The sequence below is a fragment of the Notolepis coatsorum genome (genome assembly GCF_963971535.1).
Source record: "Notolepis coatsorum genome assembly, chromosome: 9".
Lineage (NCBI taxonomy): Eukaryota > Metazoa > Chordata > Actinopteri > Aulopiformes > Paralepididae > Notolepis > Notolepis coatsorum.
In genome coordinates this window covers 68,712,693-68,732,601 of record NC_140173.1, presented here as the reverse complement: position 1 = coordinate 68,732,601, position 19,909 = coordinate 68,712,693, and the positions used below count along the sequence as shown (strand labels likewise).

The 19,909-nt window shown below is 46.5% G+C and overlaps 1 protein-coding gene across 1 annotated transcript in view; it reads left to right on the top strand.

Annotated features, from left to right (window-relative positions):
* opn4a (opsin 4a (melanopsin)) overlaps positions 1 to 19,909 on the top strand; it is a gene marked incomplete at both ends in the record, with an annotated part of 308,754 nt that overhangs the window by 163,386 nt on the left and 125,459 nt on the right. The window contains 2 exons of the mRNA XM_084321904.1: positions 6,426 to 6,618; positions 7,381 to 7,551. Coding sequence (XP_084178030.1) covers positions 6,426 to 6,618; positions 7,381 to 7,551 — 364 coding nt within the window. The remainder of the gene's footprint in view (positions 1 to 6,425; positions 6,619 to 7,380; positions 7,552 to 19,909) is intronic.

The window sequence follows — 19,909 nt, the reverse complement described above, 5'->3', positions numbered from 1 at the left end:
TTCCCAAGCTTTCACCACAAGGTGAGGTCAAGGGCTGCAGCGGCGTCGGATGCCGAGCGTCACCACTAATTAACAGAACTTGGTTATGGTCATAACCTAACGTTCTGTATCATTTAGTGGATCCGCTCGGCATCACTCATGCACATAGGGAGGCCGAGCGGAGCCACCGGCCGACAAATACACCCCGCTGAAGGCCCCCCACAACCATCAGAACAGGGAGGGCCGAGTCCCCCCGACCCCCCCTAATGGAGGGCACCCCCCCTATTAGAGGTTTCCCGGGAGGGCGACGGACCCGACCGTGCGAAGAGGCACTCAAGCAACTCAACGCACAGGGTGAGCAGACCGTGGCTTGACCCCACGACTACACACACGCACAACCCGCATGCCACCCGGGAACGAACGGAGGGAACAACCTCGTTACTGCCCCCAGAATCACGGGGTCAAGGGTAAACCCAACCCCGTGGCAAGGCCGTAGCAGCGGAGCGCGAAGGAAGACCCAGACCCACCAAAGGGACTGGATCCCCTGGAACGGGGGCCCGGAGAAGTCCATAATGCCAGCATCAAGACCCCACCAGGTGGGCACTTAGTGACCCCGCCCCCCACATCGCCAGCGTATTCGGACAAAGGCCCCTCAGCCGAGCGGGCCCTGTCCCCCCAATAGTACACCGCCTGGCACACTGACCCTGCAGAACAGGCAGTCAGCATGGCCGTAAGCACACAAAAAAGGATAACCAACGGAAGCAGGCAGCGCACCGGGGAAAAGACCAGGCAACAGGCTGTTAACCCGAGCCTGGAGACTGCGGACGAGACAGGCGCCAGAGGGGACAGCTGAACACAGCCGGCCCGGCGGAAGGGGCGCATGCTGGCGTTGTTGCATGACCAAGCCTCCATTTAAAAACCCCCACCCAGAGGGGTGGAGGCAGAGAAGGCTGACACGATTGGCAGACGTCATGAACGTGCAGGGGCACCCTCAACCGGTTAACCCGGGAGTTGACACTGCCCCAACACACCAGAGAACCAACCACCCAGTCGTAACCCTATGCGGTGGTTGGTCCCATAACCCCCCAGGAAAAAACTCCAAAACACACCTGCGGCACTGTCGCAGTAACCGTGTTCCAGTTTCCAACAGGGTTACCCCGGGCCTACGGGCCAAGAAAACATTACTTCGGACCGGGCCCGGTGATACGAGGAGCACAGGGTCCCCCGAGGAGGTCAAAGACCACTCCAACAGGCCCCTCTTCACCACGCGTAAGAGAAGAGCGCAAGAATGGAAAACCAGCCCCAACACCCCGTACTTGGTATTCCCAGGAGGTCACCCAACCAAGTACTAACCAAGACCAACCTGCGTGGCGGCCGAGAGCCGACGAGATCGGGCGTGTACAGGTTGGTACGGCCGTAAGCCATTATGACAGTGTAGAATACAATGTACCCAACAAGGGTTCCATAGCGCTTAACCCTGCGACACCCGGACCGACCTAGCATTTTTTCCCCTGAAAAAAGCCCAAGTCCCTCAGGGTACCAGAACAGCAGATCTGCATCCCCGGCGGACAACGGGTTTAACTGATCCGGACCAGCGTGACCAGAACCAGTCCCGTGCCCTAACCACGCCGACCTGCCAACTCCAGGAGAAGGGGCAGATATGCGTGTTGATCTTAAACATAAAAAGAAGGCGCCACTCAGACGTTTCGGTGCAAACCGCGCCCGGCGGCCCACCCCCAGGGCGTGAGACCCTTCCACACATGTTCAGATCCATTCCGTTATCATCCCCTGATATGAACGAGAACCCGTCGACAACCACACAGGTCGTCGGAAGAGGAAAACCCCCATCCCAATTGCTTTATAAAAACGCTGTTTTAACCCCAAGCAACCAAGGCGCGCCAGTCAGTTACCTAATGTCCAACAGAACATCCTGAGCTAGCACTATGTGTGCGTTGGGCATATCCACATCAATAATAGGCTATTTAGACCATCTTATTGAATCCCCAAGACGCCCAGGGGAACGACAAGAGGGGCGGGATGCAACCAACTCCATGAATGAATGAATGAAAAACTTTAACCAACAGATTGCAGAAAGGGTACAACACAGTACGGCTCAATACACACAATTGTTAAGGGGAGGCCCATTTCCAATTCATATAGACACATCCAACTCTTTATAATAATAAAGAAGAAGCATCACCCGTATGAACCCAACTGCACAACTGGAAGTAAAAAACTGTTTACATGTTTTTACATCCAGTCACTCCTTTTGTCAAAGAGTAAAGACCTTCCCAGAAACCTTCCCACATGAGTCGTAGTCATGAAAAAGACATGCCAACTGTGAGTCACGTGACCAACTGACTCAAGTTTACACATAAATCGAGCGTAGCAGACCCATAAGCCCTACGCTCTAACTCGACACCTCAACACTCTGTAACCCATGGAAGGCGTCGCCATAGCAACATCGCTATGACGGGGGAAACCCTGCACACGGCTCCTGTTTGTAATAGGAGTCGGCAGGATAACCCTCCCCCCCCCCCCCCCCCCCCCCCTGCCAAGACGTCCTAACGGCTCGGCCCTGACTGGCTCTGCAGAATGATATAAAATCTCCTAAACCAATCAAGTGGGAAGGAGGGGTTTATTCGACACCCCCTCACAAAAAACCCTTCTTTCCCTACACACAAAAAACAACTGTAGCATTTTGAAAACCTCCGGTAGAAATGCTAATGTAGGATGCTCCAGTAGCACACCATGTTACCGCGCTGCGTCGCAGGACTCCGTGCTGCGTCACGGATCTGGTTGACTCCGAGTTCGATTCCCGGACTCGCCGTCATTTGCCGAATGTCTCCCCCTGCTCTCTCTCCCGTTTCACCCTACAACTGTCGGTCATGCTTGACCAGAAAAGCGATAAACGCTAAAAAAATAAAGTTTAAAAAAAAGAAATGCTAATGTGTGTACGAGTATTACTGCAACTAACACAACAGCATTGTGGGACACATATACTTTGTTTAAGCAACGGAATACCACCAGTTTCTACCTGCATGTGGAGCGTCAGGCTAATAGAACCTCCTACGACTGAGTGTATGTTGCAGACCTTGCTTAATCTCGTAACACAACACGACTCATCTCACAACGTAAAAGTGCAGATTCATATTTACGCAACCCCACCATATGATTTGTTGAAGAAACACACAGTTTGTTTGGCCAAAAACATAGTCCCCCTTATATCGGGGAACTTTTTATTGTATATTTTCGGCACAAAAACACAATCATAAAGGGGCCGGGGAGGGTGTAAAGGAGAGGGGACACAGAGGGAGAAAGTCACTCAGCGGCGTCTGCCACCTCGCGCCGCTCGAGTCTTGCCACCCCGAGGAGCCCCGGAGGGACGGTAGGTAACTGTCTGCTGGTCTCGACGTTCCCTACCGTCTCCTCCGGTCGTGGATGGGCCGGCAGTAGCAGAAGCGCCGTCTCTTCTCCTGGCCTTCTTGGAGGGGCCAGCAGCGGCGGTAGAGGCAGTGGTAGGAACGACGGAGGCAGCTCGACGTCGTGGAAGCCTTCTGACTCCACCGGCAAGGATGGGAGGCGGAAAATGGGGTTGAAGAATGGATCTCTCCTCTGCCATCTCTCTGCACGTTGAGGTCATCAACCGCAGGGCCTTCCCGAACAGACCAGCATCGGAGAGGGTGGCCGTCAGAAGAGGGGCTCTCTTCTTCTCTGGCACACGGGCCTGCTCCAGCCAAAGATGGCGCTGGCTCAGGGTGGCCAGGGCGCGCACTTTCCCCATGGCTATGGCCAGCACCTGGGTAAGGTGCAGGACAGCTCCTGCCGCCTGGGTGATCTGATCGCATTTTACCTCGGTCAGATCCATGCCGCCCGTCATAATCCCCGATACAAATCTAGCTAGGTGGGCGATGTTAGACGCCGCAGCCAGCGATTGTGTACCAGCGATAAATGACTGGTCACCCCAATATGCCAATCGCCTAGCCGATCTTCCATGGAGGACCGGCTTGCATAAGGGCTCCCACACCACATCCGGACAGAGGAGAGCGGCCATCGGACTATCAAGCCGAGGCACGCCCTCCCTCATACCTTTGACTAACCCCGACACCCGCGTAACTGGTACGTAGGTGGGGGTAAGTCCCATGATGTGAGACACCGCCTGACCCTGACGAACATAGGTCCCCATTGAGGGGAAAAATGGGTAGACAACATCAGCCCCTCTCACCGGGTGACGCTGCCAGAGATGACCTATGAGATCGTCAGGGACAGGAGCAGGCAATGGCAGCGGCACGCCGTTTGCGGCGGCGGCTACCACCATGAGCTCGGGAAACAAAGCCTGCAGTTCCCCCTGCAGACCCTCCTCCACCGAACCCGCATCCCTCACATGCAGCAGGCTGCGACTGGTCAAGGAGCCACAGTCTGATGTGGCCGATAGTAGGGCATCCTGCTGATGAGGCCAAGGTGGTTCCTCGACATCTTCGAACAAGGCGTCCCGCGGAGCCATTTCTCCCCCCTCCGGTGTTTCCTGGACAGGAGGGATACTCTCCTCCACAGGACCTTCAAACAAGAATCCGTCCGACTCTTCCATGAAGTCCTCAGTTTCCATCGGAAAACCAGAGCCGGACGCATCCTCGCTGGTCTCCAGCAAGTCCCCAAACCCAGGCCGTTCGCGCCTGCATGCCACCATCTTGCGACGTGAACGGGCAGACGCGAAAAGTTTGCGTCGCAAATCCTCCGGCTCCAAAACAACCGGCCGTTCACCAACGGCCGATTCCCTGGAACCAGAGGAACCAGAGTCGAGATCAGGCCATCGCCGGAGCAACGGCACCGACTCCTCGGCTCTTCGGAGAGGCAAACTATCCACCGGCTGTCTCCTGGGCTGGGTCGGCAACCACGAAAGTGGCAACAGCCCAGCACCAGAATGCACGACGGAGGCGGGAATGGAGAACCGCTGGTGAAGAGTAGGTCTAGCAGGTCTACTCTCCGAAGAATACATTATGACAGCCTTTTCTATCGAATATTTATGAGAGAAGAAAAAAACTAAGCACAATGTAAACTCGTCACAACTCTTTTCAACTTTAACAACACGTCAAGTGGGGTACTACCGAGGCAACTTCCTTGTGGTGAAAAGCGAGAAGAAGGAGAGCAGGTGACCACACACCTGCTTATGAAGGTAAGCTAACGAGGGGTGTGGTCAGACTAATACTGGTATTAAAGGTACATTTGTGGAATTTATTCAGTGCGCGTGCACGTACGCGAGGGAGTGCATGAGTGATGCCGAGCGGATCCACTAAATGATACAGAACCACTGTTTGCCATTGGTGTCATTAATAACCATGCTGGAATATGACTGTTTTTTCTTCGTTTCGTTCAATTAATACCCAGGGATTAAAGTTCTCCGTCAATTTCATTCCAAATCGCGACGGATTTTCCGTAAATGTTCTACCTGCATATGATTTGTAGAGGCATACAATCTATTTTGATGTCGGTATTAGGTAGCCTATATAAACAATAATACAAGAGCACAAGAACCTTTCTATTCACATAACTGCATTTGTGATGGAGCTTTGACAGCTACATGGGTGGTACAGTAACAGTCTATTGCTCGATCCATCTCCAATGTCACGATGGGCCGTGCCGGTGGCCAAAGACCCAAGGGTGGAGAGGAGTTGAATGTGCATGGGGATGGCATTTGTGCGTTTTATTCCTCGCTTCAATTTCGGTCTTAAATTGCGGTACAAATGAAGGAGGTGTCTCGGGTATAGCGGACTCTAGTTAATATTTTTTATGTTCTCTCGGCAATTAGACTGCCCCTCATTCATTCATTCATTCCTATCTGCTATCTCTGAAAACAGTTCCCCACGGAGCCCAGTCAGTGCACCCCATAGTATTCCGATAACCCTATATATCAAGTTCAAGTTCAAGTTCAAGTTCTTTTTTTTTTTTTTTTTTTTTTAAACCATATAATATATAAACCATGCTGCATTCATTCGGAAAGAAAGACTTATTCCAAATGCTATATTTATAGGGTTTGACAATAATTACACTACTGTCGCTATTTTACAATGAACTATAATGAATTACGGGTCATACTACAGAACACGCCAGTGTTGAAACGAATGCACGGAAGCTTATTTCCGCGTTGCAATATTCATATTCTACCACCGGGCGCCAGGTACGCACAAGTCAAGCACACGTTCAAATTCAAAAAGTTCAAAAAGTCCCACACTTTGCTTAGAAATTATTGTACGCACGGGTTACGCACATATCTGTGCGTACGCACCATTGATAAATGAGGGCCCTGGAGTTTATACTGAACTTGATACGGTTAACCGTCTGTAGTGTGGTAATGAAAGGGTTAAATTGTGTTCGCGTGTTTTGAAGGATTCCATTTCCCTGAAGGATCTGTTCTGCTCTTTCTCTGTCTCTCACTCCTGCCCACGCAGGATAGCCCTGGCCAAGTACATCCCATTCCTGGGCGTGCTGCTGTGTGTGCGTTCTCGCGACTTACGCTCCATCAACAGCAGCTTCGTCTCGACACGCCGCTCCACCGTCACCAGTCAGTCCTCTGACATCAGCCACTCCAGAGCCAACAGCTTCGGCAAGGCCCGCCTCTCCTCCATCTCCGACAGCGAATCGGTACGTCAGGGCTTTTGTTTTGGCGGATGGTTCTTTGATTAAAATTCAATAGATGGTTCTCTCAAAGGATTGGGTAATTTCTGTATTTCTGTGTGTACAATCACATCTTATTTATCTTGTTTTTTTCTCATATTTTTATATTCAGATCTAATTGTATTGCCTATATTAATGTCTTTCTACTATTACCCTGCCCATATCTGTACCCTGCCATGCCCATACCCTCCTCCATGCTGCTATGACACCAACATTTCCCCAAGGGGATCAATAAAGGAATATCTTATCTTAATATGTTACTATGATACTGATACTAATAGTTATACCAGTAGTGGTGATGATAAATGTTTCATAACTTACCTATCTCAAGCCACACACCCTTTTCTTGATCCTCCAATCACAACTGTCACATCCCTTGTCAGGGCTTAAGATAGGTCAGTTGAGTACCTCAGACAAATAACCATAACTCAGTTTAACGTTTTTAGAGGAACAATGTTTTCAAACCTAAATTATCTAAAGATGCTAAGTTAGAGTGTTGTGTTCATTCATAGTTAAAGACAGTAGAGGTTGAGTACTTTCTGGTAATATATCACATGCACACAAGATTGCACAACTGCAAAAAAAGAAAACCAAATGGAGGTTTATGGTTGTTTGTCTGAGAGAGGTTAATGGGCAAAACCAACATTATTTAGCACAGATCTGTCCGTGTATGTATGTATACTAATGTGTTTAGCATCTCACCAACATGTTGCGTTCCCATGGCGACAGGGCTGGACTGACACAGAGGCTGACCTAGCCAGTATGGGCTCCAGGCCTGCCAGCCGCCAGGTCTCGTGCGAAATCAGCAAGGACACGGCAGAGCTCCCTGAGTTCAAACCCCCGGCCTCCACCAGCTTCAAGTCCAAGATGAAGAGTCACGATTCAGGCATCTTTGAGAAGGTAGGTTGATGAGAGTTTTTTTTTAGTTTTTTTAAATTTTTTTACAAATGAAAAGGTGCTGTAAGTGTGGTATTTTTTTGGTTTGTGAAAATAAGTGTTCTACATGTTAAAATAATAGCTCTACACCTTGAAACTAGTAAAATAATCTGCCAGTGCAACAATAAGTAAATTTGGCTTGGCAAGGTTTCTTGAAATAAGTTAACATTTCTAGGGTATGTTAAAGTGGGAAGGAATATGTATCTTCTGGGAGACCCGTGTTACTGACCAAACAAGCTTTGGATGTACAGTATACAAAACTCTCCAACGAACCACTGCTGATTCTGAGGGTAGAGTAAAAAACTTGAGAGCCGAGAGCCGAGAGAGAGCGAGTGCCGTGTTCTTGTTCTTAATGAATGTGTTCTTAATTATATCTTCTATTTCATCATCCAAACAGCCAAATATGCCTATTTATTGAATATTTGTACATACTACTACTGGCGTTATAGGGATTAGACGTTGAGCAGTCATCGAATTACAGATAAAACAGTTTATTGCCTTAAAATGGAACACAATATAGGACAATTAGAACATCTAAATAATAGCCTAACAACTGTGTGTGTGTGTGTGTGTGTGTGTGTGTGTGTGTGTGTGTGTGTGTGTGTGTGTGTGTGTGTGTGTGTGTGTGTGTGTGTGTGTGTGTGTGTGTGTGTGTGTGTGTGTGTGTGTGTGTGTGTGTGCGTGCGTGCGTGTGCTGTCTGTGTAAAAGCTTATTTTTTATTGATTATTGACAGATATCTCTACTGTATTTCTTTGATTTCGTTTTGAGAAAAATACAGACTTTGAGATCCCTCCTCACCCTTGCTGGGAGGGGGAATGCCACATCATCGCTAGATTCGGCTAACAGGGAATGGTTGTTGGCTACGACGAGGCCTCAGAACCATTGGACTAATGAGAGAAGAGACGGTGGAGAATAATGAATCAAGGACATTACAGAATGGGTTACATCTGGTACGAGGCTTTGTTTATGGAATAAACATCGTTTTCCAAGAAAGGTACCACGTTTGCCAGTGTCGAATTTATCTGATTACGGATTGCATTAACGGGGATGAAACAGCCAGTATGAGTAGGTCGACTTCGGAGTAAGAGATAAACACAACGCAGAAACTTCACGAACACAGGTGACGAGGTGATACTGGCTGATTATGACCGATATCCATCAAGGTGCTGTAGAGTGTGGTGGAGAGCCAGGTTAATGGCGTCCTCTACTGACCTGTTGGTCCGGTACGCAAACTGGTGTGGGTCCATGTGGGGTTCTGTGGCGGTTTTGAGATAGTCCAGGACCAGATGTTCAAATGCTTTCATCGCTACTGATGTAAGGGCTATGGGTCTGTAATCATCGAGACAGGTTATTTTGGTGGTTTTGGGGACTGGGAGGATGGGGGCGTTTTTTGTAGTTTGTTATTTCTTGTAGGTTTTTCCAGACTGCTCTGGGATTGTTGGCAGCGAATTGATATTCCAGGTTCTTTTGCATGATTTGATTTGGCCTGCCTGATGGCAGATCGTAGTTTATATTTAGCAGATTTGTACTGCGCTTTATTTCCACCTTTGAGAGTTCCCAGAGGCAGGACTCGGATAATCAAATCTGTACAGGTAGACACTGGTTCAGACCAGTTTAGACTGGTTTACCAGTTCATATAGAGGGTCATGCAAAGCACAGGTTTTTGATCATTTTGATCTCAGAGAAATGACTGCACAGTCTGACAGAGTGTCTCAGTACAAAGCACCACAAGGAGTCACCCTGGGTATTGCAAGGTGCACAGAAATATAGTAGATTACTGGAATCTACTTGTGTTTATTGTTGTTACTGAATATGGGAAGCTCAATAAACTTCAGATTCTGTCAAGACTAAAGTGTGAGGCTCCAATATAAAGTTGTTCATAGAGATCCTAATTTTTGTTAGCCCAGGATTGGACATTTTTTTAAATACGACAATGGCATCCCCGGCTGACCAAGGTCTTAACTGACATCTTCAACATGTCATTCGCCCAGGCAGTTGATCCTGCATGCTTTAAAACCACCCCCATCCTGCCAGTGCCAAAACGCTCCTCTGCAGCCACGTTGCACTCACCCCCATCATCATGAAATGCTTTGAGAGGCTGGTCCTGGCTCTCCTTGGTGACCATGTGTGAACCAAGGAGATCGACTTCAGCCCCTCCATGTCATGGTTTTTAATTGGTTTGGAGGTCCTGTGGTGGACAGCTGTCAATCACTGAACTCTGTGGTCAATTGCCTCATGGTAGCGCAGGTGTGTGAGCTCGATTGCATCTGATTCAATGCAGCTGTGCCTAATGGTAGCTGAGTCTATTTAAAGGAACACAACAACTTTTGGGGAAATTAGCTTATTAGCCCTGTTGTTTTTTAAAACAGGGCTTTTGAGGTAATGAAATCACTGCACCCAGGCAAAAAAAAATTTAGTATATAAAAATTGAGTATATATCTGCTTAGAAAACAAAAATGTTTAATTATTATTTTTAATTTCTCCATGTGGTAAATACACAGGTCACAACATGTTTACAGGGACGTTTTGGAGTTGTATTTGGAGTGTATTTGGAGTGACCCCCTCCCAGTGAGCTGTGGTGTTCCACAAGGAAGCATACTAGGACCGTTACTGTTCCTAATTTATTCAAATGACATGTCATCAGCTTGTGACTGCAACTTGTTCCTTTTCGCGGACGACTCAGCCCTGCTGGTCTCTGACAAGAACAAGTTGCAGGTTGAAAAAGCCCTCAGCTCTGAACTCGGCAGAATCTGCACCTGGCTCACTGACAACAAACTATCATTACACCTGGGTAAAACAGAGTCCATTCTCTTTGGATAAAATAACAAACTCAGCCAGGCCAACAGCTTCTCTGTTACAGTGGGTGACAATATTGTCACAAGGAAAGATGAAATTAGATACCTGGGTTCCATCCAGGGACCGAAACTAGAGAGCGCCATTTGCGCTCAGTTTTTACGTTTGGCGCCTCCCACTGAGACGTCTGAGCGCCGTGTGACGGGCAATCAAATAGTCATGTGAAAACCGAAAATCATGATCCAATTCTTTAGCGGAGTTCTCTCTCGCTGTCTCAGCAGACATGAAGCGCGCACCGCGCACTGCTGCTGCTACCCCCTCCCCACCTGTTTCTGTATGCCTGCATGTAAACAGAGGCTATTGCCTCCGAGTCACCGTGACGTTAGTTAGCACTGCTGCTCCTACCCCTGTATGCCTGCATGTAAACAGAGGCTATTGCCTCACCGTGACGTTAGTCTAGTCAGTGTGGGACCTTCGTGAGATAACGTTAGCTACCGTTACAAAATGACCCAGTCAACTATTCACTTAGTTTAATACACGAGGCATTGTGTAACGTTATCCAGCCGGCTAGATATGGATAGCTCCCGACATCAACAAATCCTCCAGCAATAGTGCATAATACCTCCGTTGGCTAGGTAACTAGTCACTACGAAATGTCGCAGTAAACTAAATAGTTCACTGAGGCGTTGTCCCAACGCCATCCAGCAGTAGAGCTCTTGGCATCAATGTCCTACAACAACAACAACATGCGTATTCAAGTCCCTGGTTTACATCGCATGAGTGAGGGCTGCTGACTAGGGTCCAGGTGCAGCGCCGGAGAATTCTTTTGCATGCTGAATGTAGCGCTTAGGGTCCAGCTGCACCCCCGGAGAATCCTTGCTGGAGCTGGAGGCCACTCGAGTATACACACAGACAGTGGAGCTGTTTGCAGACAGCGAGGTGGCGATGTCTCGCAGATAACACAATCACAAGTATGATTATATAATATATATATTTTATTAAAAAAAAATCGATATAAAATAATAATAAAAAAAAATTTTATCAAAAAAAAGTTGGCGGGTAAGAAATATGCTTGGCGGGTAGATTCTTCCCATCTACCCGCCACTGGCCGGTGAGTCAAAAAGTTAATTTCGCTCCCTGGTTCCATCCTAGAGGCAAATCTTTCCTGTGACTGTAGTACTTTCCTGAGCTTATTGTTCTGATATAAATCAGAACCTAATCTCTGCGTTGTGATTCAAAACCTTTAAAGCCCTGGAAAGTACTTTAAACAAAGACTTGAGGTATTTGTTATGACGACCAGCGGTACAGCAGGAGAAAGGAGGAGGAGAAGATATATAACAGCAGCTGTTTAATCAAAGTTAAGAGTGTATACAAATTACAATAAAGAACACTATAAAAGATTCAAGGTACCGGAGCAATATGCCGCTCGTCCTTCTAAGAAATCAGATTAAAGAATGATAGTTGATAAGTTGTTGATGATCTTTGTTGTCTGGCTGACAAACAAAGAGAAAAGTCTATTCTCTCTCCTCTGTGATGTTCTTTGTTCGTTGATTCTCCTCTGCTTCCGCCGTCGTCCTCGCTGTGTGAAGAGATGGGTGTGGTCTCCTCGGTGGTTTGGTTTTCAGAGTGTCTCTTCCTCGTCCCCACACCCCAGCTATATCCAAAAACCTAGAGCCTCTGAATGACGTCACCAATAATGACATCATCAAAATCTTTTCCTCCAATCCCAGGCCTGCTAAGTTTGGATTTGAAATAGGGGGTTGTCCTTAATAGGTCAACCCCCATCTACTTTGTTTAAGCCCAGAGAATAGTTTCACTGTATATTTAACATAATACTTTGGTTGGTGAACCCCAAGATATATATATATATATATATTCGAATTGAGATTGATTACATAAACAGAGATATCATAATTGAACAGTTTATCTTGATGCTAAATGAGACTCATAAACATTGCATATTTCATATCATTCGACTCAGGATGGTTACCACAATATAACAGGCATTTGCAGTTATTTCACATTGAGGGTAAACCTTCTAACTCAGTAAGACACCTTTAAGTTATTTTAACTCAACTTTAAACGGTCTTACTTATTTCTTTAACCTCTTTATTCTTTTCTATGTGGGACTAGGAGACCAAATGGTGGTCTCATGTGTTTATTACTTATTACTTACTAGGGGACCAAATGGTGGTCTCATGTGTTTAACTAAGGCTTATCTGAAATCCTTCCTGTCCCCCACCCTGGCGAACCCAGGTGGCTCTTTTGTTCTAGAACCCCCGAAGGGCTTATTCAAACAGTTCTTTATCATTTACAGCCGGCTGTTGAGTGGCCCGACACCCAACCTTTTGTGAGAGTTCTTGCGTTAGTAAATAACCATATCTATTTAAGTGAGACAGGGCAAAAGGGCAGAGTAATTTAATCACCAGAAGAATGTATTTGGTTGACTGACTAGGGCAGCTGTTTTCACTAAATCTTATGTTTGCTTAGAACCTTTTCTATGGGACAATGAGGTTTAGGATCTATGTTCTTATTAAAAACTACTACATGACAAAATGGCAACCAATGTAATCAAAAAAGTCAGCCAACAAACAAGATTCTTGTACCAGATCTCCTCTCTGGTAAACAAGAATACCCTGAAGACTAACATATCATTCAAGGGTACTACACGTACGACTATGCTTGCACCTCATGGTACCAAAGCACCTCAAAGGCACTAAAAACAAGATTACAAACATCACAAAACAAACTGGTCAGACGACTGCTTGACCTTACTCCTAAAACCCACCTCACCCCTGCCCATTTTGACAACCTAGGATGGCTTAGAGTAGACGACAGAGTACAGCAACTTGCAATGGGCCTGGTCTACAAGATACACTACACCACTAAGATACCCATGTACATGTCGAAATACTTCCCAAAGGTCAGTGAATACCACGACCACAACACCAGAGGGAGTTCCACAAATCATGTTCAACCCAGATTCGGCTCAAACAAGGGAGTAAACACGTTTCGCAATTATGCCACAATAATGTGGAATGCCCTACCCACAGCCGTAAAATAATGTGAATCCCTACCCTCCTTCAAAACTGCTCTCAAAGAGCACATACGGGAGGCTGCAATTCGAAACTGGCCCAGGTAAATGTCCAAACCCCCCCCCCCCCAACCCCCTCCAATGTACAGTTTCTTCCCCCTCAAATGTATATATTCTCTTTTAGAAACTCTGTCTCTTAAACAGTACTGTATATTTGTATATATTGTATGTCATAAATGTTGTGATGAATTGAAAATGGGGGACCCTGACGAAAGTCTTTCTCTGGTCTGCATCCCCTTAAAACTTTCAGCGCCATAAGCTGTCCCCATCTCTGTAACGATCCCATACTCAGCCCTCTGTTGGGCTGTGATGGGAGAAGAAACATTGGAGTCCTACCTCCCTCCAGTCTCATGGCGCCCTCTAGTGGGTACCATCAGATGGTCCATCAGATGGTGCAGGCGGCCATCTTGCCTGTTATGATAAATAATGTAATCAATTGTTTGTTTAATGTGATTTCATTATGTGTGTTGTCGTTGTTGACGTTCCCTTCCCTGGTGTGATGTTTTGTGTTTTGTAATTATGCTTATGTGTCTAGTGGTTAAATGTTTGTGTTTTTAGACTGGCCTGGCCAGCTGTTGCCAGTCATGATTAGTCTGGTATTTAAGTGTGTGTCTTCCTCTCCTCGTCGTGGCGTCATTTCCTCCAGTTACCTCGGTGTTCCCCTGCCCGTCGTGTCTCCTGTCGTCTCCCTTGCCTTGCTGTCTTTGTATTGAGTCATTGTAAGTAAGCTTAGTATTCCGTTTTGTGCATCTTTGTTTTCTCGTGTTACCAGTTTGTTTTGTATATTGTGCCAGCGCTGCTGTGCCTTTTGTTGGGTTCTACTTTCCTCCCCTCTGGTCGTAATACATCTCTGCCACTTCAAGGTCAGCTTAAAATGGTCATTTTCGCATTTTCGCATTTTTAACTCAAGACTGTAATCGTGTTTGTCGAGCATGTTTTACGTCCGGTAAAACACAAAACTGTGATCGTTAGAAAAACATGTTTCAGGTTCTGTAAAATAGACATAGAATATACCTTACCTTAGCCAGAAGGTATTCCAAAAATAATAATTCCAAGTGATCGCATCGCCATCGCGATTACCAGTGTATATGTCTATACACGTTTCGATGGAAAATACGCTTCGGCAACGGAATTTCGAGGCGATTGTTGTGAATCTCTGTTCAAGCGGGAGGAGGAGCCCTTACCAAAAAAGAAAAGAAAAGGAAAACATGTATCAACACCAAGCCATTCCAGTTCAAAGGTAGGCGATACTGCCACCTGGTGATATTCGATCTGCATTGCAATTCCAACGTAGGGAAACGAGCCAGGGATGGCTAGAATGATCCGAATGATGATTTAGAACGGGGATCAGAGGAAAAAGATCAAAGGATCTAAAAACGAGTTTACTCGTTATTGGCGTTCAATGCTTCTCGTGATTGGCGCTGAATGTGTTAACAATTGTGTGTATTGAGCCGTACTGTATTGTACCCATTCTGCAATCTGTTAATAAAGTTTTCAATCAATTCAATCAATCAAAACTGTTGGGAACTAGGCTACACTGGCACACCTACTTCCAGTGAATGGCGCTAAGCTAGGCTAATGGTGTGGCTGTTCCCTAAGCCTAATGCATGCACAGAGAAGAAAAGGTTATGTATCTGCTTGTCTAACTCCAGGGTAGATAACAAATAAGCAAATTTCCCAAAATGTTGGCATGTTCCTTTTAAGTTTGAATCTCACAGGGTTAGCTGCTTTCTCATTCAATTTTGTGTTGGCTATCCTTCCGGTCAGGCTTTCTTATTATTAAAGTGTAATGCTGTTCTCTGCCCTGTTCAGAATTGAGCCTTTCTTTGTAGCCGTTCTTGTTCTAGGCTACTGCTAGCTAGGGCAGCATGTGATAGTCTACACACCCTCCCCAGACCGACAGTAGGGCAGCATGTGATAGTCTACACACCCTCCGCAGACCGACAGTAGGGCAGCATGTTGTAGTCTTCTACACCCTCCCCAGACCGACAGTAGGGCAGCATGTGGTAGTCTACACCCTCCCCAGAAATAGATAAAAAAAATACTGTATATATTTTGTGATAATCTGGATGGTGCACGAGTGGGAGGCTATAAACTCCTCCATACGCCTTTCAGCTTGAATTAGGAAATCCTCTTTGCCTCGTGATCTAATGAGTTGAGTAAAACATGACATGATGTTAGTAGAGGGACTCATTAAATCACTTGAGCTAAGTGATCTGTTGTGACAGCAAGAGATGTTTTCACACTGTGTTTCACACTGTTCCTGCCTGACTGAAGCTGCACGCCGACCGGCTTGATACAAAAAAAAAGAATTCCCCTCACTGAGCCTAGATCGTAGTAACCGATGTGTGCGCTGACTGATGTGTGTGCCAATGTGTTCGACCTGTTTACCATCCGTCTAATTAGGCTTGGTCTTCTAGGTTTACTGTACCTTCTCAAATTGACTGCTAAGAAGAACATTTTTCTCTGACCCCACTCACCCAGCACACCATATCTTCCAGCTGCTGCCCTCTGGGAGGCGCTACAGATCCCTGACCACCAAAACATTCTGCTTTAAAAATAGCTTCTTCCCCACTGCCATACGGACACTGAACTCGCTAGCAACCCCCCTACCTCTGCCGTTATGGTATGTAGTTAACTGCATGTAGTATGTATGTATTGTAAGTAGGGATGTCCGATATTATCGGCCTACCAATATTATCGGCCGATATTGGCATTAAAATTTGATATTGGAAAATATCGGTAGGCCTATCGGTTTAAAAAAAAATATATATATATATATATATATATATATATATATATATATATTTTTTTTTTACATTTCTATAACCTTTATTTACCCAGGCAAGCAAGTAAGAACAAATTCAGATTTTATTTATTGTCAAAAGTATGCATAATGTTGTGTTAATTCCACAACAAGAGATGTGTAATGTTAATTACCTGAAATTATTCCGTTTTTTGGGGGGGGAAACCCTGCATATATCGGTATCGGTTGATATCGGTTGATATCGGTATCGGAAATTAAGAGTTGGACAATATCGGTATATCGGTATCGGTAAAAAAGCCAATATCGAGCATCGATAATTGTAAGTGATGTTATATGTTCTATGTTGGAACAATGCAATGTAATGAAAACAAATTCCAGTGGTCATTAAAGAATCTAATCTAGGGCGGCCGGGTAGCGCAGCGGACTAAGCGTCTGTCTACCACCACAGAGACAGTGGGATCGAATCCAGCTGTGGTGCTTCCGGGTTGGCCGACCGTCCATACTAACACAATTGGCAATGTTAGCGGGTGGGAAACAGCGATTCCTACAGTTCGGTCGGGGCGCCTGCACAGCAAGGGAAGGATCTAGGAGAGGTAGTGTGACCTTCCACACGTTACACTCTCCCAGTGAGAGTCCGCGCTGCCAGGTGAAAAGAAGCGGTGGGCTGGGTACACATGTGATAGTCTCCACCCTCCCGGACCAATGGTGCGACCAGGAAGGGGATTGGTTAATTGGCATAACATTGGGATGGGAGAAAAACGGAAAAAGAAGGGGGAAAAAGATAATTAAAAAAAATAATCGAATCTAATCTAAATCTCAGAGGCTCATGTGAGGATTCAATAACAGTCCATTCTTCTCCTCTGCCAGGCCTCTTTCGATACAGACACCTCCATGTCTGTGGTGACTTGTTCAATAACAGTCCATTCTTCTCCTCTGCCAGGCCTCTTTCGAAACAGACACCTCCATGTCTGCGGTGAGCCACGGCGACCGCAGCTCTATCCTCGCTGTAAGTACTACTGACTGCATTCTGGTTTTACTATCGTGTGTTGCTGTAAATTTACTGTATTTATGTAGCACTTTTATTCAAAGCGCTTTACAACTTGTGCCTCACATTCACCCATACCACCCATCCACCCATCCACACGCACACAACGGCGGAGGCAACCATGCAAGGTTCCAATTAGGGGTTCAAGTGTCTTTGCTCGAGGAACCGGGAACCTTCAGATTACCAGACGACCCTCATGAGCCGCCGTCGGCCCCCCATTCATGAGCTCAGTCCACGCTGACGTTTATGGAGATTAAATTGAGTGATTTAATACCTTTTACTACTGCATATCCACTTGTCTCCCCAGAGGACACAGCTGGCCTGGGTGAGCTGTCCTTTGTGAACGGGGATCCTTTTACATGTACTGTATATAAACATTCCCTGCTACAGGGAGGGTAGGACAGCTGTTTATAGATTAGATTAGATTAGATTAAAATGTATTGTCATCAGACAGCACAAGTACAGTACAAAAGAAGTGTGGCATCCAACCAGAGTGCAAATGTAGCAGTAAAGTGTAATAGTAATTGTTACAAAGGATCAGATTAAACCGAATATATATATTTATTGATTGATATATATTGCATAGTATTTGTATATCGTTTGATATCCCTTGTATATTCCTTGTACATATACACGGAATATCCCTTTAGCCTAGTACAGACCATAATATTTCATTCTCCTATTGGACAGCGGTCCACAGGCACCAGGGCCGTGCCTCCAGAGTCAGGTTCAAAGCCACCGTCAAGACATGTCTGTACATGCCCGGCCTTGCCCAGGAATACGAGACAGAAATGAGGTTGGCACTAGATTGTTCGCCGTGCATATAAATATGGCGCAGGTGAATACAGAAGTAGAGTTACCCAATAAGTTGAAGCCTCACCCACGATACTCCGTGCGGTGAAGTATGGCCTGTTTGGCCCCAAATAGAGCATTGAGACCGCGTGCGAATTAATAACTGAATTGTCAGAGTTTGGCGCTATACCGTCGAGTGCGACATATTTCTATTAAGTCAGTAATAGTCTATTTGTGTATAGTGTATCGTGCGGCTAAAGTTCTACAGTGACCAGCATCACCAACGCTTCCTCGTACCAGCTAGAGTGCTTATCCAGGCTGGGCTGCTTTCATGGCGCTTTCACCCGAGGAGACCTAGACGAGAACCGTGTGGACATGTACACTGGATTAATCTACCCGACGACTACATAGCCCTTTGCGGCTGGATTATATTTGTTTTGGTCCTGTGATTCATGGAGCGGAGAATCGCAGACGCCTACACGTGTGGGATTTAACCTGTGAGGAGCCACGTCGAGTCTGCGCCTCAGAGAGCCTGAGGCCGGCTAGCTTTCTTCACTGTGGAGCTACAGTCTACGGAGAACAGCTGTATTCGTCTGTGGATCAAGAGACTATTGCACCGTCTCCTGTACTTGGAGTCTCCTTAGTCATCGTTGACCAGACTCTCTACTACCGACAGATCCTCTACCCCTGCTGGCTTACAACCGGGGGGACCCTTCCAGTATCTCCCGATATATATTACTAGTGTACCATAGATATAATTCCCTAAGATTCAGGTTGTATAATTACCTCCTGCGTAACCAGAGAATGGACATTCATTATTGATTTGCCTACGCACATTCCTTTGCCTTATAAGCGCATCCAAAGTAAAATAGAGAAGTATATTATGTACCTTTTGCTGCAATAAATACTTAATTACCACTTTGTGTGGAACCGATTCATTGTGGGAAGTGTTCATCATATTTATATATCATGTACTGTATGGCCAGTAATTAAAGTACATAAAGCGGTAGTGGTTTAATGATACCATACTTATCAATACAGTCAGGGAATTGTACCCCTCAGTTACAATTGGTCCTTCGAGCCGGAGGGTAACTAGTGTAATATTAATATAGTGGTATTAATATTGACATGGCCTATGATGAACACTCCACAAAACGGTTCTCCTAAAGTAGATCGCCCGCAGCGTAGACGGCAGACACCTCAGTACTTAGAGGATTACGTTGCCAATATACTACCTAGCTTTCTACAGACGGTAAATGCGGAAAAAGTAGATAGTAAAATTATGTCCGACCCTATCGACCAGGCTACCCCGCCAATAGAGGCCCTAGTGGGTTCTAACGTAACTGACCAAGCTCACGGTAGGGACCAGGAGGGACCCGACATGACTTTACCCCCCGCCAAGACCGAAGAAGTAGTCCCCGGAGAGCTCCAGGATAAAGACAGCTCTCCAGGGATGGAACTCTACCCGCTACAAGAAGAGGAGAGCACCCCGGAGATGGATCTCCAGGACTCGCCACAGGAGAACAGATCTCCAACGAGTACTGCCAGGAGCGGATCACCTCAACCAGCGTCTTCCCCCAGCGAGGCGGACAAGATGCTGGCACAGGCATTCCTCGCCAGCCTAGCAGCCTCAACAGAGCGCGATCGACTCCAAGCACAGACGCTTAGTGAGCGCGAACATTCTTCCATGGAAATAGAACGCCTTCAGGCGCAGCAACGGAGCGACGAAGATCGTATACGTCTAGAGATTAGACGCCTTCAGACGGAAGAGAATATGGTAAGGGACCGGGCCGAAGCCCAGCGCGCCGCCGCCGAAGCCCAGCGCGCCGC